We start from the raw sequence: 19,890 nt of genomic DNA, 5'->3' as shown, positions 1-19,890 counted from the left end.
TCTTAACATATACCTCACACTGACATAAAACAAAAAGGCTTTATATGACATTTTAAGTCCATTCATTAGAAATGAACTTTTGGATTATTTTTTTCCTAAATGCTAACCCCGCCATGACCTTCAAAAAGGCAAAACTAAGTTATTCAACTAGACATTTAAATCTTTCCATCTGCCCTCACCATTCCTCATAGGCAAACTCATTCAATGAATCATGCACTATCAGACCTCTTGACATGACCTAAGTCCAACCTTCTAATCATAGAAGAAAGTAAAACCCAAGAGAGATTTGATGACTTGATCAGGCCTCAGCTATTACAAACAGACTCAAGAAGCTAAGGTTGTTGATGCTTGATTACAAATAATTCCCCTGTATGACACTAACCCTTCTCCCTTTCAACAATAATAGTTTATGCCTAGTAATAACAATATATCAATACTTATACCTTCAATCTGACAAATTTAAAGCTTATAAAAATTTGCCTCATTGGTAAGAAAACTAAGGGGTTCTATTTAAGTCTAAGCAGTTGAATTTAATTTTTAGAAAAATGTGTTAAATAGCTATAATGTACAAGGCATGGTAAAAATGAAATAATGAATTGCCAAAAGCACAGAATTACAAGGTAAAGAAAAGTCAACAGAATATTTTCATTTTAGTTTAACCAGATATGCAAACTTACATGAACACATATAAACACGAAAAAGAATATTGCTGAAAGGTTTCATGATAATCCACAACATACATCTGACATATTTAACACAAGAAATAAATACCATGAGAGGGGAATAAATAAATCAAATGAAGATTTTAATCTGTATAATTAAATTATGTAATTGTAGAATTAAATTAGAATTTTAATTGTAGAATCATATATTAACTATATTCATGGAAGGATCTTGAGCTCTCCCTGCTTGTCTCACTTCCAGTCCATGTTGAATATGACTATACTAATTTTCCAGAAAGAAAGCTCTGAGGGACGGCTAACCCAATAACCATTGTCAGTTCTTTTCCGTTTGCTGGAAAAGCATAATAATCACTGTCCTAGCCTCCTTTGCAGCTGGGGATGGCTATGTAGCTCAGTTTGCACAATAAGACAGAAGTGGAAGTATTCCAGGCCACGTCTGGGATTCTTTATAAAAGGCATAGTCAAAAAGGAGGCAATGCCCACTCCATTTCTTTCTGTTTATAATTCAGATGTAATGCTGAGGTTGCAGCTGTCATCCTTCTACTAGAAGACAACAAGCAAGAAGACCCAAAGCCAATTTGCCAAGGATGGCAAAGTAGAAAGATGAAAAGGACTTGGGTCCATGACAGCGTCATTAATCTCCTGCAACAACTGAGACTTCTTTTTTTCTAGACTTGTTGAAAAAAAGAGTTTCCTACTTGTTTAAATCACTGTTAACCAGCTTTTCTGTTCTATACAGCTAAAAGCATTCCTAAGAAACACATATTTAACAGTCTCCTTCCACAGACTCGACTCTCCAGCCTGACCATTCAACATAACTGGATCTAGTCTATCTCTTTTTCCGAGACAGGGTCTCGCTCTGTTGCCCAGGCTGGAGTACAGTTGCATGATCTTAGCTCAGAGCAACCTCTGCCTCTGGGGCTCAAGCGATCCTTCTGCCTCAGTCTCTCAAGTAGCTAGGACTACAGGTGAATGCTACCACTCCTGGCTATTTTTTGTAGAGACAGTGTTTTGCCACATTGCCTAGGTTGGCCAGTCTACCTTTCTTTCCAGCATGTGTCAGTAGTTTCCTGTCCACACCTAACAATTTTCCACCTCTGGATCTTCCTAGCATACCCATCCCATCCTACAAAGCCTATACTACAAAATCTCCCTCTTTTTCCTTCCTGGATCCTCGTCCCAGGCCTGTTGTTTAAGCACACTTACCCTTCTCTAAATTCTTCACATTTTATTTATACTATTTAAAAGCACTTGTCACTTTGTATCCTGTATTATAATAACTTATGGATCTGATATCTCCTAAGCTAGGTGTGAGTCTTGTTTATCTCTGTATTCTGCATCATAAAAGTGCCTTCTTGGAACATAGAAAGTACTCAAAACATAGATGCAGCAAATTAATAATTAAGTGTGTAAGTCATCTTTACCTTTCTAAATTAGGATTTAAACATACCTGGGAATTTTAGAAGATCCTATAATGGGTATTTCTTTACTATTTACTGTAGCTTTAGATTCACAAAGATGACAAAATTAGTCCTTAGACAAGAGACAATTTTGACCTGACTCTTGGGAAACTGTTCCTAGGGGACTAGGGGACCTAAATGGAGAGCATATGCTACTAGCACATACCTCCACCAAACAATGGTGGAAGGAGAGATCTGTCTGGAAGTCAATGTAGAACTGCCACAGTGGGGTGGGCAAAGGAATTGGAGCTTTAATAGTATACATATATCTTGTAAGGCTGTTGAAGGGACTGAACGCAAACACATGTAAAGTGCCTAGGACAGTACCTAGCACCTAATTCTTACATAACAAACATTATTTATTATTCATACAGAAACAGATACAAGTGGTGGGATGTAAGTGTCTAAGTCAAGGTGGGGTGTGGGACAGTGAGAAATCACTCACCATGAATTTCCTCTTTAGGAAACTGATGCTCCCTGCCCCCGATTTCACCAAGCCTCTGGTTAAAGCACCCTGTTTCTTTATAATTGTAGGTTTCATGCATGTGCCCACCGAGGCCAGACTCTACAGGGCTTGGCAGAAAATGGTAGGGTGTATTATCATCTCTCATGGCCACTGGTTATGTCCTTCATGAAAGAGATCAGCTTTACTCCCAGACAGCCTGGGTAAAAGGAAAGAGGAAAGAAGACAGCTTTCCCTAGATATTTTTTCTGCCTATGGTCAGCAACCCAAGAGGGCCAAGAGTCAGAAAATCATGCCCCTTGCAGGGTTAGCAAAGTCAAGTTTAGTGGCAAGCAAAGCAGGGAGATTAAAAGTATAATGTGAGATAAAACTGGGACCCAGGGAAATCCTAAAAATCACACCTCTCCCAATCACCTCCTGCTGAGCACATCCCAAAGATGAAAGCTATTCCTACTGCAAAGAAAAATATTACATCCACCAGAATGTAATCGGGAACAAGAAATCTTTAAATTCCTCTCACTCTAGCAGAGCAGTGCATTCCCCCTGAGTGGCTGATGTGAAGGTTGTGAAAAATTTTACATGCTTACCATATAATTAATATATAGATGAGGCAACTTAGGCACAGAATGATTAAGTGAATTGCTCAAGGACTCACAGTTAATCAATTGTGAAGCCAAGATTCAGAGTTAGGCAGTCCAGCTTTAGAGATGATCCCCTTAAACACTTCACTATCTTGCCTCTCAATTTAGAATGCACAGAAAGTATAGTTTAATCTCCTTGGTTGTATAAAAAAGAATAATAAAGTTCCCAAAGTGGACTACATAAATAGCAGAAGATCTGGTATATAGAACCCAAGGGGTTGTGGGGTCAGGGGAGGGCATTTATGGTGGAAGAGAAGAAATGTCTCCAAAAGCCAATAAAACACTCCAAAATTATGTACCCCTACATTAAAATAAGAAGTTTAAGAGTGAAGATCATGTGCTAACAATTGGAGATACTATTTAAAATATATAAGCAATTCATTTTTACTAAATGTCAAGTATAAGGTATTTATCCAATGACAATATAATACAAAAATTGGAGGATTTTTTTTTCACATTAGTAAACAGGTTTGATAAGAGATATGAAGTTGACTTTTATCTTAAAATATAAAAATTAATTACATGTTTTATGGTGTTTACAACCTTTGTAGAAGCAAAGTGCTCTTTAATTTTCAAGTTTCTCTTCCTGAAAAGGTTAGGTGAAAATATCATAGCATTTATCAAAAACAAGAAAAAAAAATGAGTAAGGTATTATATATTAGAATAGACAATGTAAACAAAAAAAGCCAATAAAAAATAATTTAGGTTATCTTGCATGTCTAGATAGGCTTTCAACTCATAATGAAAACTTTACGTGAGATCCTATTTATAAAAAATAAAGGCCTTAAAGACATCAGAGTGAATTCATGTGGTTATGAGAGATATTTAAGCCTGGAATTAAACTGAAACCTAAATTTGCTTTCCTTTACATCCTGCTTGGTTTTAGAAGTTAAGAAAAAATGCTCCAAACAGAAAAGCATGACGTTCTTTTGTACATTTAGGCTACAAAGCTTCTTAAGTATTGTTCTAAGAGACTACATCAAATTTTCCCAAACAGGCCTAAAGCCTCTTTCAGGGAAAACAAAAATCATTAGAAAATTATTACAATTGTGTATTAGCAGTGTTAATGCAACTTTTCTGACATTATACATTTACATTCATACAAATGGAACCAAAGTTTCATGAAACAATACTTACTCTTAGCATAGGCAATGTTCTCTGATAATTCTTCTATTTTCTTAAAAAAAAAAAAAATTCTGATGGCAACTTATACTGATTACTTGATTCATTAGTAGTTCTACAGTGGACCACAATTTAAAATCACTGTTTATACTTTAGTCTCATCAAGACATAAGTATAAGGCTATTTTCTCCAGAAGACAATCTATACTCCTAATTACAAACATGAAATGCTTATAAGTTTCTGTGAGAAATCTACCCCAAAACATTGCTTGTTATTTCAGTTGCCTTAAGAGAAAGAAAGAAGGAAGCGTGAAACAAGCCCGTCTCTGCTGAGGTAACAGAATCAGGAGTGGATGCTGCCACTGCTCATTAGTTTTGCCACAAGAGGGGTAATAAAAGGGGTCAGACAGACACCAACCCACTTTGAAGCAGTCCCCTAGTTGTGCTCATAAAGTTTGGTGGGAGTTGCAGATTTAAATCCCTCTGTGTCCTCCCCAGAGAAAAATGGGAGTTCATAATTACTCAGACAGACAGGAAACAAATTCCCCCGTAGAGGGCTGAGGCCTGGTGGGCAAAAGCTGACAGTGGCTGGCACCGTCCTGTCCAAATACAGGCCTTCGCAGGCTGTCCCTCCCACTTCCCCTGCACTGTGTCCTCACACTTCCATCTCATGGCTTATTGCTGGAAGAAATCCGAAAAGCAAGCTAACAGTCTTTTAAGACACAAGAACTGGTTTCATCTTGTATTTTTTTCCAAGTAAAAGAAACACACGCCTACCCCACTCCTTTCTCCAAACAAAATCCTCGTTAAATCCCAATATATAAGACAGAGCTGTTGCTGCGCTGGAGAGGAGTACTGCAGACAGCCCTGCCCACTCCTCCTCCCTCCTTATCTGTCAGTCCCTCAGGCTCCTCCACGGAACCCTAGTCCTCTAGAAATGTAGGAATACAGTAATAGTTAAGCATATTTAATGATCCTCACTAAAGGCAATCAAACCATTGCCATATTTGTTTTCTAATCTTTGCTTGCTCACCAGCTCTCTAAATGCCACCCTAATACAGAACTCCCTAAAACTTCAGCAAGTGATGCTTCACCAAGAACCTACATAAAGCAACATTTCTGAAATTGTCACTCTACATTTGGCTCTTTTTCTTCTATTAAACTGATAGACTGTCAGAAACAGAACATCAGCCAAACCAGCTGGGTCCTTACTCCTCATTGCCTGTAGTACCTCTTGTTATTACAATGTACCAATAAATCCAGCCAACCAAACTCCTCTGATAGCCACTCCAACAGAAAGTATGATTCCAAGAAGATGACTGGACTATTACAGGATTTATGTTACCATAGAAGTATGACAACATGTTTCAATATAGCTGAAGCTTAATTATTTCTTCTTTTCTTTTAGCAAGCAATTTTGGAATTGCTTAGACTCACCCACTCTAGCATCACCTAGGGGAGAAGGGGCTGCTTTCCCATCCTATTTTACTGGTCTTGATAGGATAAGGCACAGACAAGGAATAAGACACATGAAGATGTAGTGCTGCTGTTACTACACTCACCCTGCAATGTGATGCTTCCTGTGACAAAGATAAAACAAACCATCTCTTTCTTTGAAGAGACTGTCCTGTATGTTTATACACACGTGGGCTTTCTGAGAAACTGAAACCTTTAAAAAGGCTGAAATTAAATAATTTATTAAGCTGAACGGGGGAAAAAAAACCTGTTTCTAGTAAAACAGAAGTGAAGGGAACTAAAAGGGTACAGAAGTAGAGATTAATTCCTTACAAAAGTTATTTTGATGTAGCACACAATGATAATGATAGGCAGAAAAGTTCAGATTTTGATAGATCTATTAATATCATTGGGTCTTACACTGAAAAATGTAACTTTAAAGCTTCTTCCTATAAGGAAATTTATACTCCCCAAATAACATTATTTCAATTATTTAAAAAACCCAACTCTAGCTGTTCACCATTTTCTTTTTCATAATTAATACTTTGACATAACTTTCAACATGATGTCTGGTAATGAAGAAAAAATAGTACCTTTTCCAATTCTCTTGGTATTCGCAAACAAGTGTATACTCTTTCTCTTCTTTCTGTATACTTGGCCTCATTATGTTCAAGGAAGTACCCTCTTGTTAGTTCAGCACTGAGGAACCTCAACAATGAAAGTTCTACAGAAAAGAAAATGACAGAAAACAAAAAGAACAGTATTTATCAAGGAACTTCCATGCTAGCTGGGGCCATAGGTAATACACATATAAAACAAAGAGACCAAAATAAATGTTATCTATAATTCTATGTCTAGAACTGAACAACTACACACAACGATCAGCAAGTATTTTTGAGAAAAGTATTCTTCTGTGTGATATAAACCGAAAATGCCACAGGAATATCTAAGGGAATAATTACTAAGCGCTAGAATAGTCAAGAAAGTATTTTTCAAGAGCTCAGTCTTGGTTCTTACAGGTGATACAGTACCTGGACTGACAGAGATGGAGGAAAAATCAGTAGCTGTCAAGAATATATACAACACAGCAATATATAGAGTTGAAAGGGAGCCAAGTCACACAACGGGCACCACTTTAGTCCAAGAACCATCCTGGGTGAACTACATGTATACCAGTGCCCTAGCTCCTTTCTTAGTTTAGCCTCAGAAATCCTGCACAAACGTCTAAATAATGCCATTTTCCCACATGAAGACTTGCCAACATGACACTCACAATAGTTACACAAAGTGCAACCTCAACCAGATCAGAAAAACTTCCCCTTCCTTGGATCTTTCCATTCACCCATGTTTTTCCTCTGTTCCTCTAAAGCAAACTACTCCATAGTCATCTCATCTCAGATGAGGAAAACAAGGTCAAAGGAAATTATTTATATACTTTCCACTCACTACAACTGGAAGCTTAAGGTGAGAAGTGAAGGCTCTGGATGCTCGACCCCACCTCTTCTCAGTGCATTACACTTCCCTGACAGCCCATCCCCTCAATGACCCTCAGCACCCCTTACTTCATCTACACCTTCCTACGTTTACTCTGCAGGAAGTAAACTCTCTTCCAGAACGCAGGTTACCAAAAGGTTTCCAACTGTCCACTGTTCTCTTCGCTCTGAGCTGGCCTTATGTTCCTTTTTACCAAATGTGGTCTTAATGTTCCCTCCAAAAAATGACAAGGGAAGAAGGTTGATTTCATTTATGCAGATCTACTTAAGGAGTTGCACCTTCTAGGAGTACTATGATCTAAAGCCTACCTGTGAGGCGGAAAGAGTTTATAGTAAAAAAAAATCCTTGGCTGGGCGTGGTGGCTCATGCTTGTAATCTCAACACTTTGGGAGGCCGAGGCAGGAGGATCACAAGGTCAGGAGTTCAAGACCAGCCTGGTCAACATAGTGAAACCTGTCTCTACTAAAAGTACAAAAAAAAATTAGCTGGACGTGCTGGTGGGGCACCTGTAGTCCCAGCTACTTGGGAGGCTGAGGCAGGAGAATTGCTTGAACCCAGGAGGCGGAGGTTGCAGTAAGCCAAGATCACACCACTATACTCCAGCCTAGGTGACACAGCGGGACTGTATCTCAAAAAAAAAAAAAAAAAATTTTATATATATATATATATATCTCCATCCTTAAAAGCCCTTGGAAAGACTTAGAAGCCAACTTGACTATGGTTCTAAACAACAGGTCTACAACAGCTTACCTCGTCCAGCATTAAAACGGATCGCTAGTTCTTTGAGTATTATGTCAAGTGGCTTGCTTATGTTAGGGTTTATTCCATATATATGTGTACGTACACACATACACACACACACTTCTTTAAATACCAGATTCATAATCTTTTTGGGAGTCAGTGTTACCATGAAGAGTACATTTACAGTTGAAGTCATATGGGTTAATTGTACGCAATATGTGAACTGTATATATTAACGGATGTTTGGATTTAAAGGACTTAGTCTAACCAAATCCACATAGAGTAGAACTTCTGGTTAGGAACTTTCTAATATGTTCTACGCTGGCTAGAACCAGAACAAGATCTGCTCTTTTAAGGTGAGAAAAAGAAAGCCTTTTGAGTTGCAAACAAAAACAGCCAAGACTAATGAAAGATAAACAAATCATACTCAGTTCAGTCAGTTTTCCAATCAGGAAAAAGAGTATGTTTTGATTAGTATCTACAAATACCAGTTCTTTCATGTAAAAATCGAGAAGCAACAGGACTTTCAGAAAGCAGAGGAGATTCCACATACATAATTTTTCACTGACCTTAGTGAACTCTGAACTTTGAACTCCAGAGGCCACTTCACCACACTCTACGGACAGCAGCCAACCCTGCAGCTTCCCCGTCCCTCCGTGCCACCTAAATCTGATTCATTGGTGCTCTTCTCTCTTGAATGGCTAATTTTTTTCATCTAAGTCTCTTTGGCAGCCCTTCTTCCTCTACCTGATCCTTAAGTGTCTGCTGATTCAGTGCTCTATTCACTACAGTAAAAGGTCAGCCATCCTTTAATGGTAGCATTCTCCAATATGTCCTCATCATTCTTTCTGGTATTTATTCCCTATACCTACTTTGTTTCCTATACATGTTTTGTTTCCTTTAGATTTCTAACTAAAATTAAAACCATCATCAAAATCCTAAAGTCATCGCATCTACAGCTCTGGCTATTGTCATATTTCCAACAGCCTCCTCTACCTGGATATCCCATAGATACCGAAATCACCTGCAAAACGAAACCAGTATCTTGCTCACTGACTCTACACCTTTCCTGGAGTCCTGACTTTAGTCCCTGGCTTTACCCGTGACATAGTTGCTGCACTAGAAGCCCAGGGCCAATCTTGACAATCCCCTCTCTCTTCTTACCAAGGCCTACCAATTCTTCCTTTAAAACATTAACTTTTTCCCTTTTTCCTATACTCCACCCTAGTTTAGTCCTCCCCATCTCTCTCCAGGTTATTGCAAAAGCTTCTTGATTGAGTACCATTCTTCCCATCTTTCCTCCCTTCAATGCTAACTCCACCTGGCAGCCAGTCAGCAGCTCACACAGATCAGATATGGTTTTGCTGAAACTCTTCAGTGATTCTTCATTACCTCCAGAATAAAGTCCTACCTCCTCAGTGTGGGCCATCCCAGATCCTCTATCACTGGTCACAGGCCATCTCTTCAGTCATGCTTCACACCTGCCTCCTCTGAATTTCTAGGTCACAGTTTTCTTTTTATACCACTTTTCATTTTTCCCAAACATGTCAATGGGTTCACACTGCTCGTTGGTCTGAGAATTCCCTACCAATTTTCCAGAAGTGAACATGCCCAGACGGTACCTTCTCTGTGAAGACTTCCCTAAGTTTCTCAGGCAGAGTCTGTCCTTTCCCCTACTTGGCTTCCACAGTACCTGCGCCTGCCTATGATTTTCTGCAGCATACTACATTCATTTTCTTATCTGGTTTTCTCATTCACCTTTGCATCACTGGGACCCAGCACATAACAGGTACTCAACAAATGTTTGCTAAAACAATATATGGGTCAGAGGAGAAGAAGAAAAATCACAGAGAACAAAAACAGAATCAGACAGTGAAAAGCTAAAAACGAAATGGAAAGGGAAGTGACTAAGAAAAGAAAGAATTACAGACATAAAATGGAGTGGCCAAATTAGTCTGTTTAAGGAGGCAGGCAGCAAAGAACAGAATTGACACAGAATTGAGGGAATAATGTGAATGGCAAACTGGGCTAAACTTTCATGTGGGTGATCTTTCCCTTCTGATATGATAATTTCTGGCATTTTCCCATTTTTCTTTACTGCTGAATTGCTTTATTGAAAGATGATCTATATGAATACAAAAGTGGAATTCATCAAAATGTTCAATAGTAATGGAATTGCTTAATAAATAACAATGTACCAATATAAAACAAAAATCAGAAGTGGCAAAAGAAAAGCACACCAGATACTTGAGAAAAGAACTTGTGATTGTGACAGAATTGTTCGGAGACTCGGGGAGTCAGCAGGGAAGGAGTGAAAAGCTTCACTCAATGTGGCAGCTGCTGAGGATACAGGAGCCTCTACTCTGTCTGTGTAGCTAACAGACTGTAAAGGTAACCCAACGGGTACCTGAACCTCAATCCCCCTGAGGGAACAGGGTGCCATGATGCAGTCACAGTCAGTGAGTGCCCTGGGTTTGGGAATGAAGAGATCCTCACTGTCCACACTAAGTGCAAGGAAAGAAATTAGGCAGCCCACAAGAATGCCATCTGCATTAAAGAGATACAGAAACACATTACTGCACAATGATTTACAATTTTAAAAAGCAAATTAAATAAAAAGGTTTATTTGGGGCCGGGTGCAGTGGCTCACACCTGCGATCCCAGCACTCTGGGAGGCTGAGGTGGGAGGATCACCTGAGGTCAGGAATTTGAGACCAGCTTGTCCAAAATGGCAAAACCCCATCTCTACCAAAAATACGAAAAATTAGCCAAGTGTGGTGGCAGGGGCCTGTAATCCCAGCTACTTGGGAGGCTGAGGCAGGAGAATCGCTTGAACCCCAGAAGCAGAGGTTGCGGTGAGCCGAGATCATGCCACTGTACTCCAGCCTGGATGACAAGAGTGAAACTCCATCTCAAAAAAAAAAAAAAAAGGTTTATTTGGAAAATTATTCTCCACAATGGTGTTTTCTCTGGTGACTGGGGATGACAGCTTTGACCATAATGAGAGTTGGGTTATGATCTACAGAAGAGCATGGGATTAGCAATCAGAGAAAGGGAGTCCTGGTACCAGCTGTCTTAAACATTAGTCCTGTGACCCTACTCCAGTGACAGATGTCAATTTCACCGAAGAGAAAATGGAAGCTTAGAGGAGTTTTTTTTTAATATCTGTCAACTGTTTTCCTTATCCACAGAATCATCAAAGGACTAAGAGAGTACTTGTATGAAAGTATATAAAAACTGCAAAGTATGATGCACTGTCTTCAACTACTTCCTATTAACTTCACAAGTACTGTAGTATTAATCAGTTCTGGTTTGGTGGTTATCTAATGTTTATTTCTGCAATCCTAGCTCTATCATTAAAAGGTAAAATGACAAATAAGTATATTTAACAACGTATACAACCTAAGTAAATTTTCTGTAAACAGGTTATCATACAACATAAATACCGAGTGTTTTAATTACAAGTACAAAACAATGCTGTGTCCGGATTCTACCTCTAGATATCCAAGAATTTGAATTATAAACACCAGTTTAGATTCTACAATGGAGAATATAAAAAGTCAAAGAAAAACATAACCTATTTTGAGTGTACAGCTCTCACAACTATGAAACAGGTTCTACTGTTATGCTCATTTTGCAGATGAAGAAACCAAGGCCCAGACAGGCTAAGGAGACCTCCAAGGTCACATAGGAAGCAAGCAGAAAAGTCAGAACTCAAAGTCAAGAAGTCTTTGGCTAGAGTGTGTGTTTTTCACCATTAGACAGCTTTTCCTAATATTGCCTCAAGTGCTTTTGTAAACAGGCCACTGCGTTACTTCTGGAAAATCAGGAGCCCTCTGTCCCTCCTCTTTATCTGTGCTCCCACTGCACCTTGGGCTGACTTCTGTGAAGCTACACTCTTTACTAGTTGCTCCCTTATAAGACCATAAACTTTCTGAGAGCAGGCCCCATGTATCCCTATATTCTCGAAGTCCAGCCCTGCTGGTGAGTTCTGAATGTAGGGGTAATCTTTGTGTATAATTAGCGCGATGCTAATGGGCTGGGGAATGGTTTTAAATGATACATTAAAGAAATACTAACCACAACAACAAAGTTTCATAAGGTTAAATATCTTGAAAGCTTTGTCTTCCCTCCTTCTCATCTACTCCTGAGTAAGTGGCTATATTTTAGGGATCAGAATCCTTCTACTTTACAGTATGAGGCAGTTTACAAAGGTCTTGCATACATTACTTCATACAATTCTTGCAACAATCATGAGAGCTAAAGAGAGCAATTAATGCTGTCCATAGTTTGTCCATTTTCATATTATGAAAAAACTGAGGTTCACAGAAGTTGAGTACAAAGTCATTGAAAAGCTAAGCGACAAACTGGGAATAGCACCTAGTCCAGTGTACTCTCTCACCTATATCAAAATGATCAACCATCTCTCTGACAATTATAATTTGGCTGTGATTCATGGTGAAGGAGGTAGGAGGGTGCACTGCCTCATTGCCGAGCCAAGGAGTTAGCCTCGTTGGTTCTGCTCCACCAGGACCACTCCCACCTTTCCCTGGAGAAGGCTGCATTTCCCAGTGCGCCACTCAATCCCCAGTGCCGAGTTACACCTGTGTTTCAGTGTTTCGCTTGTTTTCATTTTGCTAAACATTGCTCTCCAGAATTCTATAGACCCCTCTGAACTTACCTGTCCTATAATTTTGGCTACAGTTGCCTGGTTAATAATTTAGCAAAGCCACTGTTCTTTACCTACGGGTATCACCAAGAACTCTGATAGCTAAGTACATCTTAACTTCTGTCAGACTTTCGTGGTATTTTATTCCTTCTAAGCAAAACAGTCACTCTCATTTGTTATGCTAAACATCTACCTTTATGTTTTAAGAGTATTTTTCCAATAATCCAAATATTTACTTCCTGAACACTGATTTCAGTTTTTAAGATGTCAATTAATTTTAGTTCATTTATCCCAGTCTTACCAGGAAGAAATATCATTCAGTAAAAGTCTTTCAAAAATAGATACTTTTGGGCAGCCGAGGCGGGTGGATCCTGATATCAAGAGATGGAGACCATCCTGGCCAACATGATGAAACCCCGTCTCTACTAAAAATACCAAAAATTAGCTGGGCATGGTGGTGTGTGCCTGCAGTCCCAGCTACTAGGGAGGCTGAGGTAGGAAAATTGCTTGAACCTAGGAGGCGGAGGGTGCAACAAGGCACCAAGGCACTCCAGTCTGGCGACAGAATGAGACTCTGTCTCAAAACAAACAAACAAACAAAATTTTACTATTTAATTATAACATAAACAAGTGTTTCAACATTAGAAGAACTATGTTTTGTCAACTGTGAATTTTCTTTTTTTTTTTTTTGAGACAGGGTCTCACTCTGTTGCCCAGGCTGCAGTGCAGTGGCACAATCTTGGCTCACTGCAACCTCTACCTCCAGGGCTGAAGCGATCCTCCCACCTCAGCCTCTCTAGCAGCTGGGACTACAGGCACATGCTACCATGTCCACCTAACTTCTGTATTTTTTATAGGTATGAGGTTTTACTAAGTTGCCTAGGCTGGTCTTGAACTCCTAGGCTCAAGCAATCCACCCGCCTTGGCCTCCCCAAGTGCTAGGATTATAGGTGTGAGCCACCGCGCCCAGCCGTCAACTGTGAATATGTAATATGAGGAAAATAATACCAATCATAAATCCAAATCAGTTCCTCCAGTGCATATACATACACATACATATACATATATATATTTTATATATATATATATTTTTGGGAGACAAAGTCTCGCTCTGTCACCTGTCACCCAGGCTGGAGTGCAGTGGTGTGATCTCGTCTCACTGCAACCTCCACCTCCGCCTCCTGGGTTCCAGCAATTCTCCTGGCTCAGCCTTCCAAGTAGCTGGGATTACAGGCGCATACCTCCATGCCCGGCTAATTTTTTGTATTTTAGTAGAGACAGGGTTTCACCGCGTTGCCCAGACTGGTCTCGAACTACTGAGCTCAGGCAATCCACCCGCCTCAGCTTCCCAGAGCGCTGGGATTACGGGTGTGAGCCACTGCACCCAGCCCCTCCAACATATTTTTACACAATATCGTCTCCTACCACAGAATTGCTCTGTGATCCAGAACTTAAATTCAGAAAAAGCATAGTATAAATTGCCTTTTCCTCACCCCTAAAATAAAAAACACATTGTTTAATTATCTTCTAAGAAAGCTTATTTTAGAAATAAGAACCTAAGATTAAAAAGTATTAATTAAAAGTAATGAGTAATCATAAATATATTTATATGTTCAGTAATATGTCTAAATATATCTTTCTTAAAATAGCATTGAGCATTTAAAAAGTTGGAAAGTAATACTGGTTAACTGTTGGGAAAATATGAAACATGCATACCTCCATAGTCTTAAATAACATAAAACTTTAGTAAACTTTATTAAGGTTACACTAAAATATTAGATAAGCTTATTAAACAGAGACACACTCTTGTACAAGGCCAATTAGTAATCAGCTTTTCTGGGAATCAATAATACAACAGTAATTCTGCCTTCCTAAGTCAAACATTAAGTAAAAGAACCATTTCACACAAAATATTCAAGTTTTTAAGATGTTTGAAAAAATGTTTATAGTCTCATTTAGAGGAGTAAAGAGTAGAATATTTATAAATGTATAGATGGAAAACAGGTATAAACAAAGGAGTGACTTTTTCCAAGGTCATAAGGTTATAAAGCAAAGGATTACAAATGAGAATAGAATATCATTAATTTGACAGTCAATGCTATATACGCTTTCTAGAGACTTCTTTTATGCAAGTAGTCCCCAAATTGGAGTACAAATGGGCTGCTAGGATTGAATTTCAGAGTAAACTAGGTTAAAGTTAAAAACTGTAAAAAGCCAAGGCACTGAACTGATCAAAAACCAAAATAAGTAACTTTTCATTGTTCATTTGGTCTATATATACTAATTAAGTAAAGCAAGTGAGAATTTTAAAAGCAAAGCAATTGTTTGTCAGAAGACGCTGTTACTTTGTATCTGGTTTGTGGTTACTCCAAGTAATTTCCCAGTTTTATAATTATTTTTCTTTTTCTCTGTAAACAAATTAATTGGCTCTAAGATCATAATTTTAGAATCAGTCACCCTTTAATCATCCATTAGGTTAAGTTTGGGGCCACTGGGATAACTATGTGATATAGATGAAGATTGGTTAAATGAGAACATATTTTAACAAATATGTATTTATAAGAAGAAACTGACAAATTTTCCATTATACAAAGAATAGGACATAGGTAATATGAGTAGTTAAAACCTTCGTCCCACTCAAAATCTTTTGAGGGTATTGCTAAAAATTCAGCTGACTTTTCTGGGTTTTCAGTCTTTCTTCCTGCCTCTGCTCAATCTCTAACAGATGTGAAGCAAGAAGAGGTCTAACCATGGGTAAAGAGAGAGGCAAAAGAGATGGATAATAAGTTGAAGTTTTAGAAGTCCGGAGTCACTACTAAAGGAGAAAAGAAATGGGTCCATGGCACTGTTACCAGTAGAAACAATATGTTCACCTATACTGGACTTCAGGCTTTCTTGTTTTACAAGCAATACCTATCCCCATGCATCTCCAACACCTGCATTACACAGGTACTGTTTCATCCTCACAGGTGCTACCTACCCTTGTTTACACCAAGCCTTCTGTTAAGTCTCCACGGTGACTATAACCAACCTAGATGCTTCAGATACTGAACTATCTAGTAGTGGCATTATGAAACAGAACCAAATGGATTAGGCAAGCAGTCTAAGCAAGCACAGAGTTTACAAAGCAGTTCAACAACCCAACCAAGCCAAAAACACAGATTTCCTAATGTTTAGTAAAAATATGGCTATACAGAAACTCTCCTGCCTAAGACTTCTACAGATGAATCGAGTGGGGAATAAGCACAAAAACCTAATATTGATTATTTGGTTTTCTGTCAAAAGGAACAACAGAAGTTGGTAGTATTTTTAAGGACAGGAAGAAAATACAGAAGAGATCAATCTGCAGTTCTTGATAACCACTATATCCAGAGTCTAAGGCCAGTAACCACATATGCAACACGGGAATACACAATGACCATTCTGAGACAGCAAATAAAAATAGGAATGATGAGTGGGATTCCCAATTCTAACTACGTTAAAAGGTGTAAGTACTCACATCTGAGACATGCTTCAGCCTATTGCCAGGCTAAATATAAGTCAGAACGGGAGTTCTGAGAACGAAGTGACGAGGAAATGAAAGCTTAGACTTAATGGAGACACATGTATAATACAATATATAGCATATATAGCTGTTCATACAAACAAATATACATATCTAGTTTCTAAACATATAAATCAACAAGGAGAGATATAAAACAAAAAATGAACCTCAGACACCACATTTTGATTTATTTTATTCAGATGGAAAGAGTTTGGATAAGTACCTAATATGTACATTCATTCAGGGAATTCTAGGCTGTTGGGACTGATCAACAAATGTCTTTTCTGTAGAGGCCCTAAATTCCTTGTGAGAAATGATAAAGGGGACTTTGGAACTGATGGTTCAGCCACCAAGACACTAAAATTATGACTTTCAAAAAGAAAAGCCAAAGGCTGCCTTAACTTGCAGGGGGATCTAGAGCTCAAGAGCAGGTGTGCTAGACTCTCAGAGGCACACAAGAAAATAAAAAATCGACAAGTAATACCTTAAGTCCGAGCATCTAGCCTTGGAGGACTAGTTTGATTCAGGGAGAAATGCTATCCAAATGACTCTAGGTGCTGCCACTCAAAGGCCCTCTGACCCCGGTCAGCTCCTACAGAATCGTTTTTTTTAATTCTTAAAAGGAGGAGAAGGAAGGATTACAGAGCAGGGGAAGAGGGCAGCACTAGACTTAGCAGCCTGGGCACTGAAGAAGGACTAAAATAATTCAGTCTCTAGTGGAGAAACTTCTAACAAACGTGGTTATCAGAGCTACAGGCTGGGTGCTAGCAGTGGCAGGAGCTATGTGACTTAGCAGAGCAGGGACACCAGGGGAAAAGAAGGCAGGGCTCATGTGGAGGCTCAGAGAGAACACTGGCCAGTGGCTCCAGCTGAAACACTCCTGGAATTTGGAATTCTTACCTAAATCCTGATCACCAAGGCTAGTGTGACTTGGTAAAGCAGGAGTGGCCACTGACATCTCCTCACACAAAATCAATGGAACTGGGGAAAGAACAAGGACTACCCCAACAGCTAAACCTGGAGGCATCTCCCTGATAATGACTTCCTGCAACTATGGGTTAAAAAAAATCCAGCCTTAAACATGGTGAACCATGTTGGTGAAGAATGGATACATGATATAATGAAGTCCATGGAAGTCCAGGTATCCAGTCCCAGAAAATCCAGGGAAGAAGTGTGAAGTGATACTGCAAGCTCAAGATCTGTGCTCATCAATAGGCTTCAAACAACTTCATTTCCTCTCCATGCAAACAAGAAAAAAGGGCTTTTAAAATGGTGGCTTTCCTGCAACTGAGAAATATTTTAAAGAAAGTATAGTGAAGCCTGGCAACATCTATTTCTATTTACAAGAGTGCTTTTAATATTCAAGTCTAAGTAAGTAAACAGAGAGTTGAGAGATTTGATATTTTGACTTACTTAGATCCTGCCAATTCAGAAAGTAAATACTCTTGAAAGCAAATGTTTAACTGAGAACTAAACCAAATAAAGTATGGTTGAGAATTTTTAAGTGGTTAATTGAAAAAGACCAAACAAGACAGTCTGTAATTTTCATATAGACTGCTTCAAAATCGAACCTACGTCCAGTTCTGGGAATCAGCAAATCAATTAGAATCTCATCTGATCAACTTTATGCCCCTTAAGTACTCTTAAAATTTCCATACTCAAGTACAATCAATGATGTAATCAGCCTCACAACTTAAAGTTATTTGCATGAACCGCAGGAAATAACGGCTAACACAGTCCCTTTTGGACAACAGAAATAATTTTTTAGTTGGAAGAAATTTAATGGAGTTATGGTTCAGCTGCTGTTTAAAGCTTGAGGAATTAAAAGGTTGGGTTCACTCTATATTCAAGAAGACATCCATCTTAAAATCTTTTTTCATTTAAAACTAATTTGCAACTGCAATATGAATACTAACGCAAGTTAAAAAAATTTTTTTTAAATGAGAATAAAAACCTAGATCTTATAGAAACTGTAACATTGTAACAATACGTTTAAAACTGGTCACTGAATGTAGCATTCGTAAGTACACATTTTCTCATCTAGCAATTTTTTTTGGCGTAAGTTTCAGTTTAGGAAAAGTTCGGATGCAACATTTCATGGAGTGTTAAATATTTCTGTACTGGGCAAAACTACTGAACTTCATGGTCACTACCACACCGTCAGCTGTCTGTGAAACATCTATTTGGAGGGCAAGTTAACAGGTCTCTACGGCTCAAGTTCACTTAAAATACAGAACAAAAAAAGTCACCTTGACATGAATATAATTAAGAAATCAGCCGTGTGCTTCTCACGTTTTGGCTCCGAGACGCGGAGATGCCCGCCAACCTAAGACCTTCCGAGGGCGGTGCAGGGACCCGGACAGAACTTTCCCGGCCGCAGACCCCTTCTAGCGCACACCTGGCCTGGCGCGGCCACGGGAACCTCGGCGGTGCGCGCGGAACCCGCCCGAGGAGCTGTCAACGGCCGCGGAGCCTCGGCAGCGCGCGCGCCCACAGCCCGGGCGGCCCCGGGAGGCAGCGCCGGCCGCGGGGCTCGGGGGCCAGGGTCCCAAAGCGCCCCCGCCGCCCTCGGTGCCCAGTCCGCCCCTTGGTGCCCGCCGCGGCCTAGCGCCGCCCGCCTCACCTGTGCGGCCCCGGCGCCTCTCCCGCCGCCGGTCGCTCTCGTAGAAGCCCAGCGTCTCAGTGAGCTGAGGCGCCGGCGGGGGCCCTTGTTCGCCGCTGCCGCCCGCCTGCTCCGCCTCGCCGCGGCCGTCCCGCTGCGGGCCGTCTACGCCGCCACCGCTGCCTTCTCCCGGGGCGGCCGCGTCGCCAACGCCCGCCATGTTCCGAGCACAACAAACTGTCCCCGCCGCCTCCCTCCAGCCTCTGGCCCGGCCTCCGCCTCCGGCCGGCCCCCTCCCTGCCTCGCCCCGCCCCTCGCCGGAGCCCGGGCCGCCGCTGCCGCCGCCGCCGCCGCCGCCGCCGCCGCCGCCGCCGCCATCCGCGGCCCGCCGACCGGCGCGCACCATTGGCGTCAGCGACGCGTGTGAGGCCGCCGCCGCTGCTGCCGCCGCCGCCACAGCCGCCGCCATCTTCTTTTTGCCCTCGCAGTGGCGGGCGGCGGTTTCCCGCGTCGTGGCTGGCTCGGCCGGCCGGGGCATCGCGCCGGGCTCCATGCAGTCGGGCTGCGCGATCGCGCAGAGCGGGCGCCTTCGGGGCTTGGGTCGGGGACCCCGCAGGAGCGGGCCGGGGATGGCAGCGGCGGGCGGCGGGTCGGCAGTGGAGCCCCGGGGAGGCTGCCGCCCCGACCGCTGTCCGCAGTCTGCGAGGTGTCCGGCCGCCCGCTCAGGGCCCCTTTTGCAGATTCGGTGCCCGGAGTGCGCCGGCGCCGCCCGCCGGGTCTTGGCACCGCTGGCGCGGGCGCGGGCGCGGCGGCGAGGGCCCGGCTCCAGATCCCCGACCCCCGCGAGCTCCGGCCCTGCGTGCCCGCTATTTTGGTTCCATCTCTTCTGCATATTTATGCTTGCCTGTCACATTACCTGGCCTCTGAGTGTCCTTTGGCAGTTTCCAAAGCACTTGGGCTAGAAGGAGCTTGGGGAGCTTCACAACAGGTGGGGGCGCGCAGGGGAGGGGCCGCGGC

At 41.2% G+C, this 19,890-nt stretch overlaps 1 protein-coding gene across 2 annotated transcripts in view; it reads right to left on the bottom strand.

The window, feature by feature from the left end:
- The window catches only part of TAPT1 (transmembrane anterior posterior transformation 1), a 65,497-nt gene extending 46,342 nt beyond the window's left edge, over positions 1–19,155 (bottom strand). Inside the window, exons 1-2 of one of the 2 annotated variants that reach the window (XM_008017823.3) lie at positions 18,895–19,155; positions 6,417–6,547 (exon numbers count right to left, since the gene is read on the bottom strand). In XM_008017823.3, the coding sequence (XP_008016014.2) occupies positions 6,417–6,547; positions 18,895–19,093 (330 nt within the window). In that variant the 5' untranslated portion in view covers positions 19,094–19,155. The remainder of the gene's footprint in view (positions 1–6,416; positions 6,548–18,894) is intronic. The other variant, XM_008017824.3, reaches the window with a different exon arrangement.
- Between the last annotated feature and the right edge of the window lie 735 nt (positions 19,156–19,890).

The sequence above is a fragment of the Chlorocebus sabaeus genome, chromosome 27 (assembly GCF_047675955.1).
Source record: "Chlorocebus sabaeus isolate Y175 chromosome 27, mChlSab1.0.hap1, whole genome shotgun sequence".
NCBI lineage: Eukaryota > Metazoa > Chordata > Mammalia > Primates > Cercopithecidae > Chlorocebus > Chlorocebus sabaeus.
The sequence above is the reverse complement of the archived record's forward strand: the minus strand, read 5'-3'. Positions and strand labels throughout refer to the sequence as shown.